Below are 27,828 nucleotides of genomic sequence, written 5' to 3' on the forward strand. Positions count from 1 at the left end.
TATGTTGTCTGTCTAAGGATGTCTTAACCTGTTTTGTACACTAGGGGCACTCTCACATGGGGTTATGGGTCACTGGCCACATGTATATAGGTACAACGTGTTAGCTTAGCACAGGTGAGCAAGTATGGTTAGCTGCAGCCCAATATGGTGACCGGAGTATGGGCGAGTGGGTGTGTCAAAAAGAGTGGGTGTATGGAAAGCGAATCAGCTAATTGGGCAGATTTGTTTTCACTCAAGACCGTTTTGCATGGCTAATTTGACTACACGACCAGTTGATAAACCGGCAACGGCAACCAGTGCACCGGGTGTTGAATCATTGTGCCTGCCGACTTGATGTGCTTCCTACTTGGTGTCAAGGTTGTGTCGCTAACGTGACCATTTCATATCAGAGTCCAGATGAGCCACTCGGTCACGTCTGTGATGCTTTAGGCTAGAAACAGGTGGTAAAATGCCAGAGGAAGACACGACTCTGATGAACATGGGAACATCTTTGATTTGTCTCTATGACATTCAGAAGCTGTGCTTCGACCTTCTAAGGTCGAGGAGTCAAATAAATTGGACTTTGCTTGGGAAGTAATCTTATACAATGTTTGACTCTGTCGCTATCAATTAATCGAATCACTTTTTGGAAAAGAGAATATTGTAACGACCCTGTATTGTGTTCTGTGTTCATGGTTGTGTTATCGTTCTCATGGGTGCTAGCAGGGGTTAAATATGCCAGGACAGATGGAAAGGTTGGGGGGGTATGATGGGTAATCCCGCAGGGTTTTGGAATGCTTAAATAGGGGTTACGGTCTCATCTCTCTCTCTTCTGTTCGGGACCCTTGATTTGACATGTTATATTTGTGTATGTTCGAGGTTTAGCGGCGTGGGCTGTGGCCTGAACAATAGCCCATTCAGGAATAAACCTGTGTTCTGCCTGTACACCTGGTGCCCGTCTCTCTTTTACTTTATGACCCAGCTGGGTCATTACAATATGTATAATTAAATTGAGGGTTCATAAAAAACATTTGGTAGCGGAATAAGATTTTGGGAAATCGGGTCTAGACTTTATTTTTATTATTATTAATAATATTATAATTAAATAGCCTACCTAAAATATGTAATGAGTCTTGTGAAACTACGTAGAATTGCAGCAAATGAGCTTCAAAACAAGAACATTTTCCTAGGTCCCTCAGATTAAACAAAATTAAGCTTGTGTACTTAATATAGGCTCAATAAAAATAAAAACATTTTCATGTGAAAAAGGGGGCCCTAAGGATTTTTTTGGGGGAACCCCTGATCTATAGATGAACAAATGTGATGATTTGTATCATGAAAACAACAACAAGACAAGTCACCATTGCCACTAAAGCTCAAACACTGGTCCTCCACTCCCAGGCAGGCCACAGTGCTGTTATACACAAAGTCTTGGAAGCTGCTGTAGGAGTTACATTGTCTTCCGTTAGCCAGCAAACTGGGGGCTGTAGGAAGAGAACAGAAATGGATATCTGTGGATATGCATTCTACATTCAGTGGTCATGGGTAGCTACAGTAGCTATAAATAACTATTTGCATTGCTAACGCAATGGAAACACATTCAGGAAGCATGTTGTTCTGGTTCTGATAGTGGAATTGAGCCAATGAGACAGTACAGTACAGTATAAACTCTCCTCGTGAATCTTATGTCTTACCTACAGTGAGGTCTAACATTATTGACACCCTTGATAAAGATAAGTAATAATGACTGTATAAAATAAATAATTAAAATACTGAACTACATTGTTTGCAACAAAAAAGGGACATTATGTTATTTATACTAATAAAATGGCTCAGAGAAAGAGAGTTTGTTTAATACTTTCTTTCTCAAAAAGGTAGGGGTCAAAATTTACACCCCTAAAAATTCTTATAAATAAAGTAGTCAAAAGTGTAGTATTTGGTCCCATATTCCTAGCACGCAATGATTACATTAAGCTTTTACTCTACAATTTTTTATTTTTTATTTTTTGTGTTTCAGATTATTGTAATTTATTGTGTCATTTTAGAGTCATTTTGGAGTCAAATAAGAATAGAATATGTTTCTGAACACTTCTACATTCATTTGGATGCTATGATGATTACGGCTAATGCTGAATGAATCATGAATAATGCTGAGTGAGAAAGTTACAGAGGGTCAGATATCATACCCCCAAGACATGCTAACCTCCTCTGTTATTGGTAATGGAGAGAGGTTAGAATGTCTTGGTGGTATGATATTTGACCCTCACTCATCATTATTCACGATTCATTCAGGATTATCTACAATCATGGTATCTAATGTAGAAGTGTTTAGAAACATATTCAATTATTATTTATAATAAAAGTGACTTCAAAATGCCAATACATTATTTACCATTATTGCTTTATTAAGGGTGTCAATCATTTGGGACCCCACTAAAAACCCTTCTAATGATTTAGCCATGTATTTCAATCACTGTGGCGCGTAGGGCAGCAACAAAGGCTCTCCACTTCTGGTTACAGTATGTGTTTGTGAACTGTCTTTCCCCCCATTTTTTTCCATCAGGGGACATTAGTTGCTATGAAATTGTACTAAATGAGAAAATCTCCAGAACAGGCATGACACCTCAGCTGGAGTATTTGCACAAGCATTCATCATTTAACATTTTAGTAATTTAGCAGACACTTTTTTCCAGTGTGGTGTCGAGTTAACGTTGCTAATTATGCTGTGATGACCAAGGAGGACCCGCTGACGCTGTATTTTTATCATAAGGTTTATTCATTACAAAGGGTTACAGCGTCGATTTACAGATACCTGCAGATACCCGGAGAATAATCGCCCCATCTCAAATATGATTATTCTGTCTTCCTCTGCCCTAACTGTGGTATATATCCTATGTAATCTGATATGGGTGTTCCCCTACAGACCAATCACCTCTCTCCACACAACAGACTTCCTCTGTTCTATGGTGTCACTCTAAAACGGCTCCCTCTAAAACTGAATAAACCTCCTCTCAGGTTCCACTTGAAAACATTAGCAAAGTCATAATTCTTCATACACTACACCAGAGCGACTTACATTACTGCATTCATCTAACATGCAAACCTCACCGGCCAAGTTGGGTGCGTGAGCGGTGCAAAAATAAATGTACACATACAGTGCCTTCAGAAAGTGTTCATAAAAAAAATATGTTTTAGTAATTTAACAGACGCGCTTATCCAGAGATACTTACAATTAGTGAGTGCATACATTTTTCATACTGGCCCCCCGTGGACCCCATTACTTTTCCCCCATTTTGTAGTGTTACAGCCTGAATTTAAAATGGATTAAATTGAGATTGTGTCACTGATCTGCACACAATACCCCATAATGTCAAAGTGGAATTCTGTTTGTAGAACGTTTTAGAAATGTATAAAAAATGTTTTAAGGTGAAATGTCTTGAGTCAATAAGTATTCAACCCCTTTACTATGGCAAGCCTTAATAAGTTCAGGAGTAAAAATGTACTTAACAATTCGCATAATAAGTGATCAATAAGTGATCATTCCATGATCAATAATAGTGGTGTAACGTGATTTTTTAATGACTACCTCATCTCTGTACCCCACACAAACAATTGTCTGTAATGTTCCTCAATCGAGTAGTACATTTCATGCTTCAACCACAAAGACCAGGGATGTTTCTCAATGCCTCGCAAAGAAGGGAACCTATTGGTACAGTGGCTTGCGAAAATATTCACCCCCCTTGGCATTTTTCCTATTTTGTTGCCTTACAACCTGGAATTAAAATAGATTTTTGGGGGGTTTGTATCATTTGATTTACACAACATGCCTACCACTTTGAAGATGCAAAATCTTTTTTTTATTGTGAAACAAACAAGAAATAAGACAAAAAAACAGAAAACTTGAGCGTGCATAACTATATAGGCTTTGGATGGTGTCTCAATACACCCAGCCACCACAAACATACAGGGGAAAAAAAAGAATAATGGGCAAATATTATACAATCCAGGTTTGCAAAGCTCTTAGAGACTTTCCCAGATAGACTCACAGCTGTAATCGCTGCCAAAGGTGCTTCTACAAAGTATTGAATCAGGGGTGTGAATACTTATGTAAATAAGATATTTCTGGATTTCATTTTCAATACATTTGCAAACATTTCTAAAAACATGTTTTCACTTTGTTATTATGGGGTAATCCATTTTGAATTTAGGCTGTAACACAGCAAAATGTGGAATAAGTCAAGGGGTATGAGTATTTTCTGAATGCACTGTTATTCAATAATTGCGCAGGTGAACAAGCGTCTGCGTAGCCAAGCGCTAAAATAGAACTTGGTTCTATAGTATTTCAGACCCGCCAGGCAGCTGCTTCTTATTGGATACCAGGAGGATATACAAACCCACGTGGTTGCTTGAAAGACAAATGAGGAGACATTAATCAAAGATAACTAAAAACTACCTAGGTTTCCCTTTCTGTCTTTGGATGGAGCACAGTTAGAAAGATATGGCATATAGAAGTAAACCGGATGGACATCATGAAAATGATCGGAGAGGTTGAGGGTAGAGGAAGTTCAGGAGTAAAAAGAAACAAAATAGAATTATTGTAAAATTGACTGTGTCCATAAAATTTATATAGTATGTATAAGCTGGAAGTAGAGGCCTAAGCATTGTTGTTCACAAGTTTACTCCAATTAGGGAAGGGGTGGTGGGGTTGGAAAGTAATAAAGGGAAATATATTTTTTTAAAGGATATGTACAGTGGGGGAAAAAAGTATTTAGTCAGCCACCAATTGTGCAAGTTCTCCCACTTAAAAAGACGAGAGAGGCCTGTAATTTTCATCATAGGTACACGTCAACTATGACAGACAAAATGAGGAAAAAAAAAAGGATTTATGAATTTATTTGCAAATTATGGCACTCCAAAATGTACTCCCTGCCGAGCCCAACACTTCCCATCAAAATGAAAAGGTCAGGCCTAGCAATGGCTGCAACCAATTCCCGCAGTACTGCAACCACTGTAAACATAGAAGTGTCACAATATACTGCGTCATCGGTTAAAAACCCGCCCCACCTAGTCCAATGGCAACACCAATGACTAGTGGGCAGATCACCAGAATACAGGCCATACTAATCTGTACTAGCAGATAGATGGTACCTCAATATCCTGTTACAATACTACCGACCACTAATGGAATAACACAAAGTGTCACTCTACATTGTGTACACGGTAGGCCGCCTCACTCAATCAATGGAACCCCAGAGATTAGTGGGCAGATCCCAGAACGTGATTCATACTAATCTGAACAAGCATATAGATGACGTCACATTCCGTCAAATTGTCATGACCGGTCTAATAGTACTGTAACCAAGGTTACTACTATTGTCCCTCATCATTCCGCCTCACTCCAGTGAATCACTGGTGGGCAGATCAATACATGCCCTCTACTGTACTGAACCTGTCAGTCAGGAGTCATGCCAAAAATATGTCCTTCTATCAGAAGCGGACCTGATGGAGACCTTGTCTCCACAGTCCTGCATTCCTCTCCTCCTAGCTCAAGTTCTCCCTTCAGCTACGCTGAGTACAGACTGAGCCAAAGAGTTAGAAGACATATCCAAGAGATAGAAACTGATAAATGGAGACGGTGTTGACCATGACGCCGCTCTACATATCTCCTCTACCCCTGTTCCTCTGAAAAGGGCAGTAGAAGCTGCTACTCCACGAGTGGAGTGAGCTCTGATACCCTGAGGCAATTGTCGCCCGCTGCCTCATAAGCTGTCTCAATGCCCTCACAAAGCCAATGAGACAGACGCTGTTTCGAAAGTGGTCTACCTAGTGCAGCCGCACCGTGACACACAAACAGCTGAGGCGATGACCTAATCGATGCTGTGCGCTCGACGTAACGCGCTGTGGGGATCTATTTTCTCATAATTGGATCTGTATGTGATGAATAGCTTAGAAGGAATGCATTGGTGATTAAACATAAAAGGTTTGTACTGTACTGATATAAATTGTTTCACATAACAAGCTGTGATTCATGTGAGGAACGTTAGGGGGTAGGATGAGATAAGTACTTGTGTCTCAAAATACTAGACTACACTGCCTCTATTGTGATCTGTGAACCGTCCAAGGACGTGTACTGCAAAAGTGCTGACTTTCTGGATAAGTTGCAAAACAACTAGACACCTGGCAACAGTGGAGCGCCGAGGGTCTGGGACCAGCCGGTGCGCCAACGGATTGGCTGAGTAAGTCTAAACCACGCTCAGTCTCTACTCTGATTGGCCCAGCAGGGAGTGGGAACTATCTCTGTCAGAGTATTTGAAGAAGAACCTGTAACAATGGATCAGTTCTCTGTCTGCCCTGCGTGGTATTTCAGTGGACCCGTATATACGAACCATCATACTTATCGTACATACTTTGCATATAATAAATTTAGCTTGGATGGAATATCTCTTGATTATGTTTTCTATTATTCCAATACCAGATTTGAATTACGCAATTTCTAACAATTGGTGACCTCCGACTGTGATCTGGTAGCGGAACTTCGCTGGAATTCACCCAGCCCATTGGACATCGCTGTCGTCGAACGGTGTGTTTCACAAAGTGCCCGGGCTTCTAAAAACAGGTAAGCAGACACCTATTGTTATGTAACTAAAGTTCTGCACATTGGCTTTATCCAAATTAATTTTGTGAAGCACCTGTTTGATGTAAGTGAACTCTATTACTCTATAAATAACGATTATAGATTACTAATTCGATTTTATAAGATACCATGCAAATGTTTGATAATTCTGACGGTTAAACCCATGGGATAATAGGAGGCTGTGTGCCCCATAGTAGAAGGAGGCTGTGTGCCCCATAGTAGAAGGAGGCTGTGTGCCCCATAGTAGAGGAGGCTGTGTGCCCCATAGTAGAGGAGGCTGTGTGCCCCATAGTAGAAGGAGGCTGTGTGCCCCATAGTAGAAGGAGGCTGTGTGCCCCATAGTAGAGGAGGCTGTGTGCCCCATAGTAGAGGAGGCTGTGTGCCCCATAGTAGAGGAGGCTGTGTGCCCCATAGTAGAGGAGGCTGTGTGCCCCATAGTAGAGGAGGCTGTGTGCCCCATAGTCAAATCAAATCAAATTTTATTGGTCACATGCGCCGAATACAACAGGTGCAGACACTACAGTGAAATGCTTACTTACAGCCCTTAACCAACAGTGCATTTATTTTTAACAAAAAAAGTAAAGATAAAACAACAACAAAAAAAGTGTTGAGAAAAAAAAAGAGCAGAAGTAAAATAAAATAACAGTAGGGAGGCTATATATACAGGGGGGTACTGGTGCAGAGTCAATGTGCGGGGGCACCGGCTAGTTGAGGTAGTTGAAGTAATATGTACAAGTGGGTAGAGTTAAAGTGACTATGCATAAATAATAAACAGAGTAGCAGCAGCGTAAAAGGATGGGGTGGGGGGGGCAGTGCAAATAGTCCGGGTAGCCATGATTAGCTGTTCAAGAGTCTTATGGCTTGGGGGTAGAAGCTGTTGAGAAGTCTTTTGGACCTAGACTTGGCACTCCGGTACCGCTTGCCGTGCGGTAGCAGAGAGAACAGTCTATGACTAGGGTGGCTGGAGTCTTTGACAATTTTGAGGGCCTTCCTCTGACACCGCCTGGTATAGAGGTCCTGGATGGCAGGAAGCTTGGCCCCAGTGATGTACTGGGCCGTACGCACTACCCTCTGTAGTGCCTTGCGGTCGGAGGCCAAGCAGTTGCCATACCAGGCGGTGATGCAACGAGTCAGGATGCTCTCGAGGGTGCAGCTGTAGAATATTTTGAGGATCTGAGGACCCATGCCAAATCTTTTCAGTCTCCTGAGGGGGAATAGGCTTTGTCGTGCCCTCTTCACGACTGTCTTGGTGTGTTTGGACCATGATAGTTCGTTGGTGATGTGGACACCAAGGAACTTGAAGCTCTCAACCTGTTCCACTACAGCCCCGTCGATGAGAATGGGGGCGTGCTCAGTCCTCTTTTTTTTTTCCTGTAGTCCACAATCATCTCCTTTGTCTTGGTCACGTTGAGGTAGAGGTTGTTGTCCTGGCACCACACGGCCAGGTCTCTGACCTCCTCCCTATAGGCTGTCTCATCGTTGTCGGTGATCAGGCCTACTACTGTTGTGTCGTCGGCAAACTTAATGATGGTGTTGGAGTCGTGCCTGGTGATGGTTCGGAGAGTACGACCCTGCCTTACACAGGAAGCGGCACAGGTCCTAATCCAGGCACTTGTCATCTCCCGTCTGGATTACTGCAACTCGCTGTTGGCTGGGCTCCCTGCCTGTGCCATTAAACCCCTACAACTCATCCAGAATGCCGCAGCCCGTCTGGTGTTCAACCTTCCCAAGTTCTCTCACGTCACCCCGCTCCTCCGCACACTCCACTGGCTTCCAGTTGAAGCTCGCATCTGCTACAAGACCATGGTGCTTGCCTACGGAGCTGTGAGGGGAACGGCACCTCCGTACCTTCAGGCTCTGATCAGTCCCTACACCCAAACGAGGGCACTGCGTTCATCCACCTCTGGCCTGCTGGCTCCCCTACCTCTGCGGAAGCATAGTTCCCGCTCAGCCCAGTCAAAACTGTTCGCTGCTCTGGCACCCCAATGGTGGAACAAGCTCCCTCACGACGCCAGGACAGCGGAGCCACTCACCACCTTCCGGAGACATTTGAAACCCCACCTCTTTAATGAATACCTGGGATAGGATAAAGTAATCCTTCTACCCCCCCCCCCCCTTTACTCCAACCCCCACCCCCCCCCACAATAAAAACAAAAAACAAAAAATAAAAAATAAAAATAAAAGAGAGAAAAAATGTAACAAACAAAACAAAAATATAAAAATATAAAAAATAAAAATAAAACATTTTAAAGTGGTTATCCCACTGGCTATAAGGTGAATGAACCTATTTGTAAGTCGCTCTGGATAAGAGCGTCTGCTAAATGACGTAAATGTAAATGTGCCTGGCCATGCAGTCATGGGTGAACAGGGAGTACAGGAGGGGACTGAGCACGCACCCCTGAGGGGCCCCCGTGTTGAGGATCAGTGTGGCAGATGTGTTGTTACCTACCCTTACCACCTGGGGGCGGCCCGTCAGGAAGTCCAGGATCCAGTTGCAGAGGGAGGTGTTTAGTCACAGGATCCTTAGCTTAGTGATGAGCTTAGAGGGCACTATGGTGTTGAATGCTGAGCTGTAGTCAATGAATAGCATTCTCACGTAGGTGTTCCTCTTGTCCAGGTGGGAAAGGGCAGTGTGGAGTGCAATAGAGATTGCATCATCTGTGGATCTGTTGGGGCGGTATGCAAATTGGAGTGGGTCTAGGGTTTCTGGGATAATGCTGTTGATGTGAGCCATGACCAGCCTTTCAAAGCACTTCATGGCTACAGACGTCAGTGCTACGGGTCGGTAGTCATTTAGGCAGGTTATCTTAGAGTCCTTGGGCACGGGGACTATGGTGGTCTGCTTGAAACATGTTGGTATTACAGACTCAGTCAGGGACATGTTGAAAATGTCAGTGAAGACACTTGCCAGTTGGTCAGCACATGCTCGGAGTACACGTCCTGGTAATCCATCTGGCCCTGCGGCCTTGTGAATGTTGACCTGCTTAAAAGTCTTACTCACATCGGCTACGGAGAGCGTGATCACATAGTCATCCGGAACATCTGGTGCTCTCATGCATGCTTCAGTGTTGCTTGCCTCGAAGCGAGCATAGAAGTGGTTTAGCTCGTCTGGTAGGCTTGTGTCACTGGGCACAAGCCCAGACCTGTGTGCCCCGTAATAGAGGAGGCTGTGTGCCCCATTGTATACCTTTGTTATCTGTGTGTCCTAAGAAACTTTAGTTGTGTGACAAAGAATTACGATTGTGTGTGTCATTTATGACTGTGTGATAGGATTATGACTGTGTATTGTGAGTGAGTGTGATAACTGTGTACTATTTTTGCTGTGTGATAACTGTATACTACGTTTAACTGTGTAATAACTGTGTACCATTTTGGCTGTGAATACAAACAACATTTTAAAACAGTAAATAATGAGAATTACAATTAGGAAATAAAGTTTAAATTGTGCAAACGTTAAAATAGATAGGCAGTGCAACGCTATGGCACATATCAGTTCAGACTAGATATGACTAGGTTCAAAGGAGACACTTAAAATTCTTTAAGACAGGGGTGACGCTATGCATGAGAGTGTGAATGATAAACCTGTATACCTTGATAGAAAACTAATTGGGAATTAAAGACGTCTGTGGCTGTCCAAACTGTATAATTTGTGAATAACTGTTGGGTTTGTGGTTGCTTAAACCGTATAACCCGCTAATAACAATTGGGGACATAAAGCTAAAGTGATGAATGGCTAGTGTGACTGAACTGAAACGTTTGAGCTGATATGATTGAACTGTAACGTTTGATGTTTGACCCTGTAAAATACTGGTTAAATAATTAGACCGAAATAATTAGGTTTATCGTTGAAATATAAATATGCACCGACTTTAACTAATTAGGTGGGAATAATTTGATTTAAATAAATAGACTAAAGTAGTTTAAATAACGGCAGAATATTGGAAACGCTAAAACGAAAAACAGACAACGCCTGTTCCCACTGGACACGGAAGAGAGAGTTGCGAGGGGAGGGGCTGGAGACAGCGAGAGTGTGGCTTTTGAAGAGTCAGGAGAGAAAAGGGGGGTGATTTGTGTCGATTGAAAATTGGCTAAAAACACCACGAAACGATTGTTTGAGAGGTGCCTGTGGGTTTCTGACGATATATACGTATGAACTTGCTCACCCGAACGTAGACGTATATCAGGGGTGAGAAAGTAGAGAATATTTACATTTGCATTTTTGGTAATTTGGCAGACGCTCTTGTCCAGAACGACTTGCAGGAGCGATTGGGGTTGAGTGCCTTGCTCAGGGGCACATCGGCAGATTTTTCGCCTGGTCGGCTCGGGGATTGGAACCGGCGACCTCTCGGTTGTTGGCGCGGCACTATTGGTCACTAAGCTGCCTGCCGCCCCATATGAGTTTAAGGTTGTGCCGTTGTTTCAAATCAAATCAAATCAAATCAAATCAAATTTTATTGGTCACATGCGCCGAATACAACAGGTGCAGACATTACAGTGAAATGCTTACTTACAGCCCTTAACCAACAGTGCATTTATTTTAAACAAAAAAGTAAGAATAAAACAACAACAAAAAAGTGTTGAGAAAAAAAAGAGCAGAAGTAAAAAATAAAGTGACAGTAGGGAGGCTATATATACAATAGAATAAAGTGACAGTAGGGAGGCTATATATACAGGGGGGTACCGTTGCATAGTCAATGTGCGGGGGCACCGGCTAGTTGAGGTAATATGTACATGTGGGTAGAGTTAAAGTGACTATGCATAAATACTTAACAGAGTAGCAGCAGCGTAAAAAGGATGGGGTGGGGGGGCAGTGCAAATAGTCCGGGTAGCCATGATTAGCTGTTCAGGAGTCTTATGGCTTGGGGGTAGAAGCTGTTGAGAAGTCTTTTGGACCTAGACTTGGCACTCCGGTACCGCTTGCCGTGCGGTAGCAGAGAGAACAGTCTATGACTAGGGTGACTGGAGTCTTTGACAATTTTGAGGGCCTTCCTCTGACACCGCCTGGTATAGAGGTCCTGGATGGCAGGGAGCTTTGCCCCAGTGATTTGATCATGTGATAAGGTTTAATGGGTAATCGGACCATAACTAATGTGGTTATGGAAGTAATGTATAGATAGTGGAGAGCCAATAGGGGGCTCCATTGAACTATTATGGTTTATTTGGCATTTCGGTGGCATGAGATGAAGTCTGTGTGTATGAGTGAATTCAACGGCTGGTGTGGGTGGTGACCGGATGCTACTGAGTATTTGCTTTGGTAATGTTGAATGGACGATTTGTAGCGTGTTTTGGGGTTAAATAGAAAAACTCACTTATTCAATAGGGAATGGGTGAAGGGAGAGAGAGTTTTTTGCTGAGGTGAAAGCTAGTGCGATTTTCATTTGGTGACGTCACTTGCTCTATGAACTGGAAGTAGTTGCTTTATGAGAATCACAGATGGTGTGGAGTGACTAGCAATGTATGTAGAGGGTCCCTGGTTCGAACAAAGGTAGGGATAGTAGGTAAAGCTTTCGCATTGGGGCTATAGACCTAGATTACTATGTGGATTGGGAAATGTGAAAGGTTGAATAAGATAGCTTAAGTAGAAGTATTCTAGAAAGGTCTATGAAAATATGTTACTAGGTCCCCGCCCCTTCTGCGTTGGATAGAAAGGAGAAAGGGGAGGGTGAGAGATAGTTCAAATGTTAGGAACATCATTAAATGTATGCTTATCAACGATAGCAAGTATTTGTTTTATTAATTAGGGCCTAATCAGAGAGAACAGTTAAAGAAATTGAATAGCGAACTGAAATGGGTTAGCGGGAAAATACAAATAGATAAAAAAAAATCGTTACGGGGAAGCAAGTGGCATTGGCTGTTGTGCTGGGGGAATAGCGCCAGCCTGTGGTGGGTTCTGGATTTGTTACATAAACAAACTTATATTTTAAACTAAAGTGATGGAATAGGCTACAATTATAACATTATCAGAAAAAAGGCACAATATAATTTCAAGAGTCTTTTCCTATCCACTGGCGTACTGTATATAACAACTGTGAATATACTGGAGTCCTTTTCCCACAGACTATAGCCTATCTGTTTTCGTAACTATCATTGCCCTGATAGTCATACTGTGACTTGAATAACTAGTATACAGTACACAACTGTGATGTATTTTGTAGTAGAGCGTAAACTTGCATATAACCTGATCTTGCAACGCCAGGGTTGTGGATTCGTTTCCCACGGGGGGTCAGTATGAAAATGTATGCACTCACTAACTGTAAGTCGCTCTGGATAAGAGTGTCTGCTAAATGACTAAAATGTAAATGTAAATGTAATAATGTGTAATAGTTATTACAATTATTATGAATAGCTATTACAGTTATTATCATTGATCCAGTAATGATAGAAGGATAGTAGAGGAAAGGCAAGGGATTAAATCTAATTTAGGGAAGGAAGAAGAGTATGAAGATATATTAGGGAGAAAATACTATTAATTGAGGGATATAAAACGTTTAGCTGAAAAAAGAAAACAGGAATAATTTACCTTACACCCTAATATAGACATTGCATTACTTTTGATGTAACCGTGATTGTATTGGCTAAAAAGTGAAGTATGACATTTACAGGGGGGACAGGAACAATAGAAGGGGAGACAGATTTTCCTAGGGGGTTGAACAAATAATTGATAATGGATCATTTGAGATGAGATCACATGTAGCAGAGTTAGGGTAATCAATTAAATAATCATTGTATACTCAAGGAATTTTGAGTGGTTTTATGGATTAGTTATGAGGAATTAGATTGATACAAACAATTATTGATGGGTTAAGACTGGGGATATCTGTATCATGTTTTGTGTGTACTACCATCTTTAGATTATAACCAGGAGAAAGAGATTAGCTCATCTCATTGGAATGTTGCCCAGGGCTAGAGGGAGCAGTAGTGAAGTTAGGCAGTATTTAGGTCATAAAAGTGAGCTACCAAATTAAGTGAGGCCTGGCTATTTGTGGTTGTTGTTTTTCAAATTGGGTTTTCAGCAGGTCAAGGGTGATAGGTCTTAGAGGAGCACGCACAGTGAATTTTATGGAGTTTTTTAGGTTTTGGCTGAGTTTGGGGTATATATGATTTCTTATGAGAATGAATGTCATGAGGACTTAATGAACACTTGGGATAACTAACATTTATGAAATATTTAGAATAATGGTAATGTTTGGTATACTATGGGATGGAACAGTTCGTTGAATAATTTCAATTGCCTCTGAACTCTGTTTTAACCTTCTGGTGTTAATTAATCATCCACACTAGTAAATTCTAAAGGCATGAGAGGAGGACTTTAAGATGAGGGTTGAGGGTAATTTATAATATTGTGAAAAGTGTGAAGAAGATTATAATTTGGTAATAATATATATGATTTGAACCATAAAATAACAGAAGAGAGAGTGGAGGGATGGCAATTGGATAATGAATTACCAATATTACCTAAGTGATTGTTTAGGTAGGTGGTAATATTGACACATGAGCAAATCATGTGTCAAAAGGGGGATGGTAGGATTAAATAATAAATATATATGAAGGAGAGGACAAAATACTTTAAAAAAAAACAAAAAACAACAACAATAGAAATTGAGAGCTGAACATGTATGTGTGAAGATAGTTTATTAACCACACCCATATGTCAGAGGTTTTGTGCCCCACAGGTGAACTAAAGGAGAAGGTGACCCACTCTATCTAACCAGGAGACTGGTGAGCATCCAGTCCCTAAAAGAAGAAAAACTGGAAGCAGGCCTGTTGGGAAGGGCCCTACCAAGTCCTATTAGATCCACCTGGGTGCATGTCACACACTGCAAAAAGGTAAACCCAGCTACACCTGACGAACAAACACAGAGTTAGGAGAAAGAACCGATCACCACTAGGGCTCGGGGGTTGGCTCCTTAACGAAGATTCCCTTACCCTGTCTGATCATCCCTGTGTGAGTTCGATAGAAGGTAAAGCAATGGGTTGGCCTCTGGCGTCTGACATGTTCTCAGGGCGAGGGTGGGGATTCACAGGTCTCCTGACGGTAGGTAGCTGTCTGATTGTGGGGGCCATATTCCTAACACACTCAAACCCTCCTGATCAGCCAGAAGTAGTAGTTAACCTAACACAAGTTGATAAAATAATACCCGAGCACAGTCTACGAAGGCATAGGAGACAGCTAGATGTAGGGAAAGGGGAAGTACTAGGGACTGTAGGGAAGGACATCACCATATGTATGTCACCATGTACATCCTGGGACTATGTAGTTGCTCATACCAAGCGGGAGGGGATATGTCAATCTCCATACACAGTTTAGGGACAGGTGTAGTATTGTGAAAGTAGGGAATTACCAGAAATGGCAGTGAGACCCATATAAGGGTAGGTACTGTCTGAAAGTCTGAATTACGCTAAAACAGGTTACAGACCTGAACAAGTGAGATATCCTCTTCAACTGGGGCACCCTATAGAGGTATCAAGGCGCCGCCTTGTGTTACCTCATAGAGGGATTGGCTGAGCAGACAGCGGCAACTAGCTTAATGGCATGGCAGAATAGAATCGCTTTAGATATGCTTTTGGGTGAGCGGGGCAGGGTTTGTGTTCTGTTTGGATCTATGTGCTGTACTTTCATCCCCAAACAATACAGCACCGGACGGGTCCGTGACCAAAGCGCTTCAGGGACTCACCACGCTGACGAACGAACTGGCTGAGAACTCTGGTATTGATAGTTCCCTAAACGGTTGGTTTGATAACATATTTGGTAAATGGAAAACTATTGTTGTAACTATTCTGGGTGAAGTTATAGCTTCTATGGGTATACTTGTTCTTTGTGGATGTTGTCTTATTCCATGTGTCTGAGGGGTGTACTGCAAAAGTGCTGACTTTCTGGATAAGTTGCAAAACAACTAGACACCTGGCAACAGTGGAGCGCCGAGGGTCTGGGACCAGCCGGTGCGCCAACGGATTGGCTGAGTAAGTCTAAACCACGCTCAGTCTCTACTCTGATTGGCCCAGCAGGGAGTGGGAACTATCTCTGTCAGAGTATTTGAAGAAGAACCTGTAACAATGGATCAGTTCTCTGTCTGCCCTGCGTGGTATTTCAGTGGACCCGTATATACGAACCATCATACTTATCATACATACATTTTGCATATAATACATTTAGCTTGGATGGAATATCTCTTGATTATGTTTTCTATTATTCCAATACCAGATTTGAATTACGCAATTTCTAACAATGCCAAGGCGCGTACTGGGCACAGGCGATGGAGCCTTTCCTCACTCCTCTCCCTATGAGGAGGAGGAGAAAAAGCCCACAGCTCCACGGTCTGTGATTTATATGAACTCCTAATAACCTTCGGCACAAATGCCGGGTTAGGACGTAACACCGCTCTGCTCAGATCGCCATTAATGGCCAGGCAGTCGGGTCTCGTCGAAAGAGCACACAAATCACTGACACGCTTAGCAGTAGTCAAAGCGAGCAACAGTGCCGTCTTCATAGACAGCATCTTGAGGGGTATTTGATTCAATGGCTCAAACGGCGACTTACATAGCACTTCGAGCACCAAAGCCAAATCCCACTGAGGAAGCGTGGCTCTAGGTGTTGGCCTAAGCCGCCGTGTTCCTAATAGGAAACGTTTCACTAGAGGGTGGCTAAAGACATTGTCTCTGCCAAACCCCTTGTGACAAGCTGAAATCGCCGCTGCAAACACCTTAATGGTGGCGGGCGATCGCTGCTTATCAAACATAAGCTGTAGGAAAGAGAGAATACTCTCAACCTGACAGCTCATGGGGTCTACACCTTGTGTGACACACCATCGTGAAAACACGTTCCATCTACTGGCATACATCCTGGAAGTGGAATTGGCACGTGAACCCTGTATGGTCCTGATCACTGCATCAGATAACCCACGGCGCTCTAGCCTGTCCCTCTCAGCAGCCAGGCCTTCAGTGGTTGGCCGATTATGGGCAACTGCCCTATCGTGCCCCCCGCCTGAGACAACGCGTCCCGTCGATGTGGAATTGGCCAAGGTGGCGCAATCAACATCTGACTCATCTCCGCAAACCAAGGAGCCCCTGGGCGATCGGGGGCTATCAATATCACTGACAGCCCTCCTGACCTCACCCTGGCTAACAGTGGGAGAATGCAGGACAGCGGAGGGAATGCATACAGAAGAACTCTCGGCCACGGGTGGTGCGCAAAAGCGTCTCTTCCCAGTGGCGGTTCGTCCTGTTCCCTCAGAGAGAACCATAGGGGACATTGCGCGTTCACGCGTGACGCGAATAAATCCACCTCGGCTCTCCCGAACTGTTCCCAAATTTGGAGAACAATGTCCGGATGCAGACGCCACTCGTCATCTCGAGGACCGCCTCTTGACATGAGGTCTGCTCCTACGTTCAAGTAGCCCGGAATGTGTGCTGCTCTCAATGAGCAAAGGTGCTCGTGAGCCCACAGCCACAATTCCTCTGCCGCCCGATGGAGAGCAGGAGACCTGACTCCTCCCTGGCGATTTATGTGGGCTACTGTGGTCCGGTTGTCTGACCAGACCAGCACATCGCGACCCCGAAGGGTAGACGCGAAGTGGGTCAAAACCAGTCGAACCATTTCCAACTCCAAGAGGTTGATGTGGCGACTCGAAAGAGGCCACACACCTCCTATCGCTTGGGTCTGACATGTCCCTCCCCATCCAGTCAGAGACGCATCTGTGAACACTGGGATGTAAGAGGACACTTTGCCTATCGGGACTCCGTGCGTGAGAACGTGCGGGTTTCTCCAATAGTTCAGATCTGCACTGAGCGAGAGGGGAACCACCACCAACCGATGACGTTGACGCAATGGGTCTAGTCTTAGTTGGGCGAACCATCGCTGCATCCTGCGCATGTGCAGGAGTCCCAGCGGAACCACAGAGTGGGCTGACGACATGAGACCCAAAAGTGACATGATCGACAGCGCCGTCACCGTGTGATTCGGACGACACTTCCTCAGGGCTAGCAACAAGGCTACCCTTCGGGGGTCCGAAATTCGAGCCCTCATCATTACAGTGTCTAGCTGTATCCCCAGGTAGACAATCTGATGACTGGTCCAGGGCGCGCTCTTTTTCCAATTCACAGCGAACCCCAGACGTGTGAGATGAATCACTGTCTGTGTCGTGTGAGTGATCGCCAGCTCTGCTGACGGGGCGAGAACCAGTAGGTTGTCTAGGTAGGCTAGTAGCCGTATTCCCTGACGACGCAACGGTTCCAATGCCGCCTCCACACACTTGGAAAACGTGCGAGGTGCCAGGGCGTACCCAAATGGCATCCTCGTGTATTCGTACGCTACCCCTTGAAAGGCGAATCGCAGAAACTTCCTGTGACGCGGCTGTACCGGCACATGAAAGTACGCGTCCTTTAGGTCTATGCTCGTACAAAAGTCTCCTTTCTGGACACATTCCAGCAGACGTTTTGTCGTTAGCATTCGAAAGGGCCGTTTGGTTACGCTCTCGTTGAGAATGCGTAAATCCAATATCGGCCTCATTCCCCCCATCTGTTTGGGCACCAGGAAGTAGGGTGAATATAGCCCTTTGTTCCTTTGCTCCTGGGGAACTACTGTGACCGCCTCCTTCACCAAAAGTTCCGTAATCTCTGAAACCAGAGCGGCCACTTTTTCGGGCGTTTTCATCACCGTCTCCACCACTCTCCTGAATGGGGGTGGGGTCCGATGGAATTGGAGGGCATAACCCTTCTGCAACGTCTGTTCTAGCCAGCGTGAGAGGGTGCAGCTTCGCTGCCACTGCCAGCAATGCAGAGAAAGCGGGCGAGCGCGAAGCTGTGGTACATTCAGTAGGAAGGACCTGTATTCCTCTATGGCCCTTGCCGCCGCTGTTCTCCAACACTGAGGTGGTGGAACAGCCCAAGAAGGGCCTCCCATGAAAGGGAGAGGAAACATTAGTGCGCTCTGAGAGAGAAGGAGGGGCAGAGACGTCAGTTAAACCCGTAACCGTCGTATTCCTGCCCTCCGTGAACGCAGCGCGGGTCTGAATTGCACTGACCGAGGCCACTTCCTGCGACAGGGCACCATCCCCAGCAAGCGATTGCGTCATCATCCCAGATGACTGCAATTCGCTATTAGAGCCCCTCACTACAATACTCCTAGGAGTCTGTAATATGAGGTCTCTATGAGGTAACACAAGGCGGCGCCTTGATACCTTCTTAACCTTCACCTTCTGTGTGTGTTCAACTCTGCACCTCTGGTGGGTTGAGCCACACTCAGAGTGGTGAGCATCAGCGCGTTCTGTGAGAAGCGGGGGCGCCGATACATTGGTTATACCTGTAACCGTAGTAATCAGACCCTCCGTGAACGCAGCATGGTTCTGAATCGCATTAACAGAGACCTTAGTCTGCGATAATGCGCCATCCCCAAACAGCGGTTGCGTCATCCTGTCTCCTGACTGAGACTGCAACCTGCTATGAGAGACACTCACTACAGTACTCCTTGGAGTCTGTAATGTGAGGTCTCTTTGAGATAACCTAAGACGGTGCCTTGGTATCTTTTTCCCTTTCACCTCCTGTGTGTGCTCAGCTCTGCACCTTGGTGGGCTGAATTACACTCAGTGTGGTGAGCATTGGCGCGTTCTAAGAGAGGTGGGGGCGCCGATACGTTGGTTACTTTCGTGACCGTGGTAATCGGGCCCTCCGTGAACGCAGCATGGGTCTGAATCGCACTAACTGAGACCTTAGTCTGCGATAGTGCGCCATCCCCAAATAGCGGCTGTGTCATCATGTCAGTGTCTGACCGAGACTGCAGCCTGCTATGTGAGACACTCACTACAGCACTCCTAGGAGTCTTTAATGTGAGGTGTCTGTAATGTGAGGTTTCTATGAGGTAACACAAGGCGACGCCTTGATACCTTCTTAACATTCACCTCCTGTGTGTGTTCAGCTCTGCACCCCTGGTGGGCTGAGCTACACTCAGTGTGGTGAGCATCAGCGCATTCTGAGAGAAAACGGGGCCGCCGATATGTTGGTTAAACCCGTAACTGTAGTATTCCGGCCCTCCTTGAATGCAGCACGGGTCTGAACTGCACTGACAGAGGCCTTAGCCTGAGACAGTGCGCCATCCCCGAATAGCGGTTGCATCATCCTGTCACTATCTGACTGAGACTGCAGCCTGCTATGTGAGACACTCACTACAGCACTCCTAGGAGTCTGTAATGTGAGGTCTCTATGAGGTAACACAAGGCGGTGCCTTGATACCCTTTTTAACATTCACCTCCTGTGTGTGCTCAGCTCTGCACCCCTGGTGGGCTGAAGGGGGGGGGGGGGGGCAGCTTAATCTCCAGCTGTTTAGCAGCCCACTCAATGAGACCTGAAAATTCAGAGCACAGAGAGGCTGTGGCGTCATCATCCAGGGATGTAAATGACCTCACACTTTCCTGAGGGAAAAGGGGTGTTAAACATCTGGGTCAGTGTAATGAATTGTTTCAATAGAATATTCATTTCTTCCCCAATAGCCCTGTCATCTCCTGAGTCAGCCCCTCAGATGATGCCTCAGAAGCTGAGACTAACACTGATAGCACATCCTCAAGAGGAATATCCTCCCTTAAAATGCCCAACGCTGCCTCCTCTCCTTCAAAAAAGGAGGGCGCAGCTGGCGCATAGTGGGGGATTAATGAGGCCGTCCCTGGCGTGCTGTGTCCCTCAACCCACGAAACATAAGTCGGTGGGGGTCGACAGCCGCCAAGGGGAACAGCTTTTGTTTAATACTTACCCTACGGATAAGCTTGGTGTGCTCATTGTAGGACGACGTCGATGATCTGGAAAATCGACGGCGTTTTCTTCGTCCTGAGTCTTCTCTTCGTCTCTTCTTGGCTTCTTCAGTCTAGTCCAGTCGCTGAAGATAAAGGGAGGCTGATTGAGGGGAGGCATCCCCTCTTATAGGGACACCTGTACTCCTATTGGCTGCAGGTGTGTGCATAATTTTGTCTCAGGCTGATGCTGCCTTAGGGCAGTGGGTAAACCAATAGGAGCAGAGCTCCCCTATGGGGCGGAGCTCCACTATATAGAACTGTCAATCTCCCTCGGCCTGGGGCTCCATGCAAGTTCTCACCTCGTGGAGATGCAATGATCATGAGAACGGTGAGGAATCAGCCCAGAACTACACGGGAGGATCTTGTCAATGATCTCAAGGCAGCTGGGACCATAGTCACCAAGAAAACAATTGGTAACACACTACGCCGTGAAGGACTGAAATCCTGCAGCACCCGCAAGGTCCCCCTGCTCAAGAAAGCACATATACAGGCCCTTCTGAAGTTTGCCAATGAACATCTGAATGATTCAGAGGAGAACTGGGTGAAAGTGTTGTGGTCAGATGAGACCAAAATCAAGCTCTTTGGCATCAACTCAACTCGCTGTGTTTGGAGGAGGAGGAATGCTGCCTATGACCCCAAGAACACCATCCCCACCGTCAAACATGGAGGTGGAAACATTATGCTTTGGGGGTGTTTTTCTGCTAAGGGGACAGAACAACTTCACCGCATCAAAGGGACGATGGACGGGGCCATGTACCGTCAAATCTTGGGTGATAACCTCCTTCCCTCTGCCAGGGCATTGAAAATGGGTCGTGGATGGGTATTCCAGCATGACAATGACCCAAAACACACGGCCAAGGCAACAAAGGAGTGGCTCAAGAAGAAGCACATTAAGGTCCTGGAGTGGCCTAGCCAGTCTCCAGTCCTTAATCCCATAGAAAATCTGTGGAGGGAGCTGAAGGTTCGAGTTGCCAAACGTCAGGCTCGAAACCTTAATGACTTGGAGAAGATCTGCAAAGAGGAGTGGGACAAAATCCCTCCTGAGATGTGTGCAAACCTGGTGGCCAACTACAAGAAACGTCTGACCTCTGTGATTGCCAACAAGGGTTTTGCCACCAAGTACTAAATCATGTTTTGGAGAAGGGTCAAATACTTATTTCCCTCATTAAAATGCAAATCAATTCATAACATTTTTGACATGCGTTTATCTGGATTTTGTTGTTGTTATTCTGTCTCTCACTGTTCAAATATACCTACCATTAAAATTATAGACTGATCATGTCTTTGTCAGTGGGCAAACATACAAAATCAGCAGGGGATCAAATACTTTTTTCCCTCACTGTATATACAGCTGTGGAAAAAATTAAGAGACCACTGCAAATGTTTCTTAAATCAGCATCTCTACATGTATGACAGCCATTCCATTCCAGTGTCTGTTGAATTCCAACACAGGCACACCTCATTCTACTGAATTAGGTACTGATTAGGTGATCACCTGAACCAAATCTTATTTAACGAGGAAAAGTATAAAAACCACTGCTGTGGTCATCACTATACTCTTGCAATAGGACCAGCTGGATGGCAAAAACAGTGCTAGTAGTACCTCAAAGGTAGTATTAATAAAAAAATAACTATTGATCATGCCGAAAGAGTTGAAAAGGAAAGTTCTGAGTGAGAAAAAGAAGGGTTCAATTCTGGCTTTACTGGCAGAGGGATACAGTGAGCGTCAGGTTGCTTTCATCCTTAAAATTTCAAAAACGGGGGTTCATAAGAACAAGGTCAAGCAGCAGACATTGGGGACAACAAAGTTACAGACCGGCAGAGGGCGAAAACTACTCTCTACTGACCGGGATGACCGCCAACTCATTCGAATGTCACTCAACAACCGTAGGATGACATCAAGTGACCTACAAAAGGAATGGCAAAAGGCAGCGGGGGTGAAGTGCACGGCGAGGACGGTTCGAAACAGGCTCCTAGGGGCAGGGCTGAAGTCGTGCAAAGCTATAAAAAAGCCCTTCATCAATGAGAAGCAAAGAAGAGCCAGGCTGAGGTTTGCAAAAGACAATAAGGATTGGACCGTAGAGGACAGGCGTAAGGTCATCTTCTCTGATGAGTCCAATTTTCAGCTTTGCCCAACACCTGGTCTTCTAATGGTTAGACAGAGACCTGGAGAGGCCTACAAGCCACAATGTCTCGCACCCACTGTGAAATTTGGTGGAGGATCGGTGGGTGCTTCAGCAAGGCTGGAATCTGGCAGATTTGTCTTTGTGAAGGACGCATGAATCAAGCCACGTACAAGGTTGTCCTGGAAGAAAACTTGCTTCCTTTTGCTCTGACATTGTTCCCCAACTCTGAGGATTGGTTTTTCCAGCAGGACAATGCGCCATGCCACACAGCCAGGTCAATCAAGGTGTGGATGGAGGACCACCAGATCAAGACCCTGTCATGGCCAGCCCAATCTCCAGACCTGAACCCCATTGAAAACTTCTGGAATGTGATCAAGAGGAAGATGGAAGGTCACAAGCCATCAAACAAAGCCAAGCTGCTTGAATTTTTGCGCCAGGAGTGGCATAAAGTCACCCAACATCAATGTGAAAGACTGGTGGAGAGCATGCCAAGACGCATGAAAGCTGTGATTGAAAATCAGGGTTATTCCACCAAATATTGATTTCTGAACTCTTCCTAAGTTAAAACATTAGTATTGTGTTGTTTAAAAATGAACATGAACTTATTTTCTTTGCATTATTCGAGGTCTGACAACAATGCATATTTTTTTGTTATTTTGACCAGTTGTCATTTTCTGCAAAATAAATGCTCTAAATGACAATATTTTTATTTGGAATTTGGGAGAAATGTTGTTAGTAGTTTATAGAATAAAACAAAAATGTTATTTTTATCCGAACACATACCTATAAATAGTAAAACCAGAGAAACTGATAATTTTGCAGTAATTTTTTCCAGAGCTGTATATATATTTGCTAGAAAAAACAACATCTGGTGGATTGGAAGTGATGCAGACAATGACATTGATGGAAGTTACTATCTATCTGCAATATTAAAGCTGATCTATCCCCTACAACAACAAAAATATATATATATAAAAATTATATAAAGAACTACCTAAAAAGGTAAAGTAACAACCCAATTTTCATCTCCCAGGACAAACTGCTAGCAGCAGCTATCTAGCTTAATGTCCATGAATGTTTCATGTGTGTTTCGACTTAATAAATAAATAAATAAATAGTTGGTTTACAGTTGGTTTTGGTATTTTAATCTGCGTGTCACGATCACGTCTGGTGGGGATAGATAAAACATGCGCTCGATTGCGCTGGTGTAGTCAGCACCTAAGATACAGGTAACTGCCAAAATAAAGGAAATGCCAACATAACAACATAAAGTGTTGCGTTGGGGCGGCAGGTAGCTTAGTGGTTAAGAGGGTTGGGCCAGTAACCGAAGGGTCCGTGGTTCAATTCCCTGAGCTGACTAGGTGAAATATCTGTCGATATGCCTTTGAGTAAGGCACTTAACTAATTGCTCCTGTATGTTGCTCTGGATAAAAGTGTCTGCTAAATTACTCAAATGTAAATGTTGAAACGTTTAAATGCACCTTGGCATCAGTGGTAATTATAACATGAAAATATTGGTGGGCAAACTCAATCAAAAAAATTATAATCGACAAACCTTCATATCATAACTGCTACACACAGCCTACATCGTTGTCACCATATTAGCTAACATCAACTTAGCTACTAGAACTAACACGTTAGTAAACAATCATGCAGTACAGTCAGCAAGCAGTTTAGCAGTTACACTGGCAGGCCCCGGTGGCAATAAATTAATAAAAACAAAAACTTACCTCGACTTGGAAGAGTTCCAGTGTTGGATAGCCAGCTAGCTAACATAGTATCCCTCTTTGTTTGAGCTGGGTGTTTGAGTAGGCTAAACTAGCTAGTTGCATTCGCTAGCTAAGTTAAAGTGAAAAAATATACTATGAAATATAGCTAGCTCTCTCTCTCTTGCTTCTCTTTCATTTTTCAAAACTGTTCATATATTGTCTTTCTCTCTCTTTGAGTCAACTACTCACCACATGTTATGCACTGCAGTGCTAGCTAGCTGTAGCTTATGTTTTCAGTACTAGATAGGTTGGAGGACATCTTTCAGAAGTAGTCATAATCACTGTGTAATTCTATGTAAAGGGGTGAGAACCATGAGCCTCCTAGGTTTTGTAAGTTAATGTACCCAGAGGAGGACGGAAACTAGATGTCCTCAGGATACACCATGGTGCTACCCTACAGAGTGCTATTGAGGCTACTATAGACTTTCATTGCAAAACAGTCTGTTTTAATCAATTATTTGGTGACGTGAATATATTTAGTATACTGTAGTTTTATCTAAAAGGGATAGCATTTTTAATGTTTCACTATTTTTATTTTTATGAAATTCAATTCCTCTGAGGAGCCTCCACTGGTTCCACTATGCAAGAGGTGGTCAGGGAAGTTTTATGAACATCAAGGCAGTGAATTATGTATTTTATTCAACGTTTTGAATGGCCAAAGTTGTCAAGCCTCCGATGGGCCTCCGCAGTGCACACATGTAGCCTACAGTTCTTCATCATTCTCGCCACCACCAGAGAGACGAAAACACCATTTGCCTACCTCAAAGCTGCTGTAGCCTACATATTTATTTGTTTTGTCATTCTAGCGTTTTTTATGAATTTATTTAGGTAATTAAATATAATTTATTTAAAATTGATCAGAATTAATTTTCGGTGTATTTTCAAATTGAAAAAAGTGAGGCCCTCGCGCTCCCCCAGCAATTGAAAACCACTACACACACAAACGTCATAACATTTGGTTATGATCAGTTTACTTCCCATAGTCAAATTCAGCCTGGGTCTACAATATTGCTACATTGTGTATTGCTACATTGTTCGAGTATTGGGACGCAGTCAAAACACTGTTCTGAGTGCATCTGCCAGCCTGTTATCAAGATACTACAGTAAAGAATAAAGCAACAAAGTTTATAAAGTTACTCCATTGCTTCATCTATTGCATAGTGGCGGCAGGTAGCGTAGTGGGTAAGAGCGTTGTGCCAGTAGCCGAAAGGTCGCTGGTTCTAATCCCTGAGCCGACTAGGTGAAAAATCTGTCGATGTGCCCTTAAGCAAGGCACTTAACCCTAATTGCTCATGTAAGTAGCTCTGGATAAGAGCGTCTGCAAAAATGTAAATTTATAGTGAGCGTTCCATGGGTATAACAGTCTGACATCAGAAACTAACAACAAACCACGTTGTAACAGATGTTAGCCACTGCTTCCATCCACCACCAACCACAGTTGAATCTTCTTTTCCAGCTTGCTTTATTTTAACGGATGGCCTTATTTCAATGTTTAGTGGCTGATGAGCACCAAGACGTTTTATCTCTACATTTCCTTCATAACGCTAAGTTTGAAAATGATTTGCTAGGAGATAGTCAACATGATTCATGATAAGTTTTCAGCTAGCTAGCTAGAAAACGTGGTAAACAATATAGTTGACACACATCAGTCCAATCAAAGTTACCGGAGAAAAGACAGACTTAGCTGTGACCAATGACCTTGAGCCTTCTGGGACGGGCACTGCCAATGTAACTCTATGGCAGCACCCAATGGGGCAAAAGCTGCTGGCCCTCAGTGGGCTCTCCCAGTAGGTGTTGCAGTGTTGTGAGTGACATAACCATGAGCCAATCACGCGCAACCAGAGAAGATCAACGACGCCTACACTCTGTGCTTACTCTGATGCCACAGAAGGCACTGAGCGAGGCTGAGCGAGGCTGAAGCAGCTGCCTTCTGGAGCTGCCTTACTCAAAGAAAACTTACCAAAACAATAATACGACAGGGAGGAGTCGAGTATGCTGCTTTATTAACTCAAGCAATGATTTTGTTTATATCGTTTGCTAACTGATTTGATATATTATTGTGACACAAATTAATGCCAGAATTACATGCAAAACAATGCCATCTGCTGGATAGTGGTGGAGCTGTGCCACACTTGCCCTGAATGGCGATTCACCACTGCTTGTCTGGAAGGAACTCTATTGGAGGGACGCAACACCATTACTCCACCAGAAATTCCATAATTTGGTTTTGTTGATGGTGGTGGAAAACTCTGTCTCGGGCGCCACTCCAGACCATAAGTGTTCAATTGGGTTGAGATCTGGTGACTGAGACGGCCATCGCATATGGTTTACATCATTTTCATGGTCATCAAACAATTCAGTGGCTACTTGTGCCCTGTGGATGGGTGCATTGTCATTATGGTAGCCAAAACATTTTTATACATGACCCTAAGCATGATGGGATGTTAATTGCTTAATCCACATTTGTGTGGAAGCACCTGCCTTCAATATACTTTGTATCCCTCATTTACTCAAGTGTTTCCATTATTTGGGCAGTTACCTGTAGCTAGGAGAGGCAACAACATACTGTATCACAATATTAGCAAGTACATTTTCCCTCTACAAAAGTAGTTATCAAAGTCGCTGTGGGATTTAGTTAAGATACTCTTTAAAGAGGTAGGGTTTCAGACATTTTCTGAAGATGGGCATGGACGCTGTCCTGACATGTAACAACAACAACACACTCAGATCATATTTCTTCAAACTATGACAATTGAAATCAGGACATCAAATACATTGTTGAAAACCCAAACTTAATTTAAGTAGAGGACAAAAGTGTCTTACCAGACAGAGTTTCATTGTTGCACCCATCAGTGTTACAGCAGAGCTGGTTAGAGGCAGCCCTTATGATGCCCAGGTTCACTGACACTGTGACTTCAGTGTTAAGAGGAGTTACACAGATGGAGGATGGTGAACACACCTTGAGTACCTGGGTGGTATTTATGGGACCTTCACCAGTAACAGATCCATTACAAAACCAGAGAAAGATAGATCAATTTAGAATATAATCTGATGGAATAGTAGCATAGAGGAAGGAGTCAATTACCATGAAATATTGTACAATGTAATTTTACAGGAGGGTTCAAAAACATCCTTCATGAGGAACCTAATAGCATCATTTAATTGGTCATGAAACGTTAGCGTGAAGTGGATAACAAACTCTAAACACACCTTTTATGGTTCTGGTAGCAGTGAGACATCTTTCGTTTGAGGCTGGACAGGTGACTAAAGAAGAGTTTCTACATGCCGCAATCAGTGCAGTTGAAACACTGCAGCATTTCAACTGAAAAATAAGAAAATATCAAAACTACACATTCAATAATTTATTGACTAATGTACTGTAAAGGCAATTTAGCAATGATGAATATTAACACAGGCATTTGGGGGTGATGCAGTTAAGAAACCATTTATCTTGGTAGATGCCCATATCAGTGTGAGAGGTCAGAGGTGTTACCTGAGCAGAAGAGAGTGCAGATGAGAGAGAGAGTCAGGATCAGCTTCAT

The 27,828-nt window shown here is 43.9% G+C and overlaps 1 protein-coding gene across 1 annotated transcript; it reads right to left on the reverse strand.

The window, feature by feature from the left end:
- Positions 1–23: 23 nt before the first annotated feature.
- LOC311137563 (phospholipase A2 inhibitor and Ly6/PLAUR domain-containing protein-like) lies at positions 24–27,828 on the reverse strand (the record flags this gene model as incomplete). Its single annotated transcript, XM_084172080.1, is given in 6 exon segments — positions 24–40; positions 1,329–1,463; positions 27,110–27,274; positions 27,497–27,575; positions 27,577–27,608; positions 27,780–27,828. Coding segments are annotated over 6 exon segments (477 nt in total).

This window comes from Coregonus lavaretus (assembly GCF_964263955.1).
Source record: "Coregonus lavaretus genome assembly, chromosome: 11".
NCBI classification, from domain to species: domain Eukaryota; kingdom Metazoa; phylum Chordata; class Actinopteri; order Salmoniformes; family Salmonidae; genus Coregonus; species Coregonus lavaretus.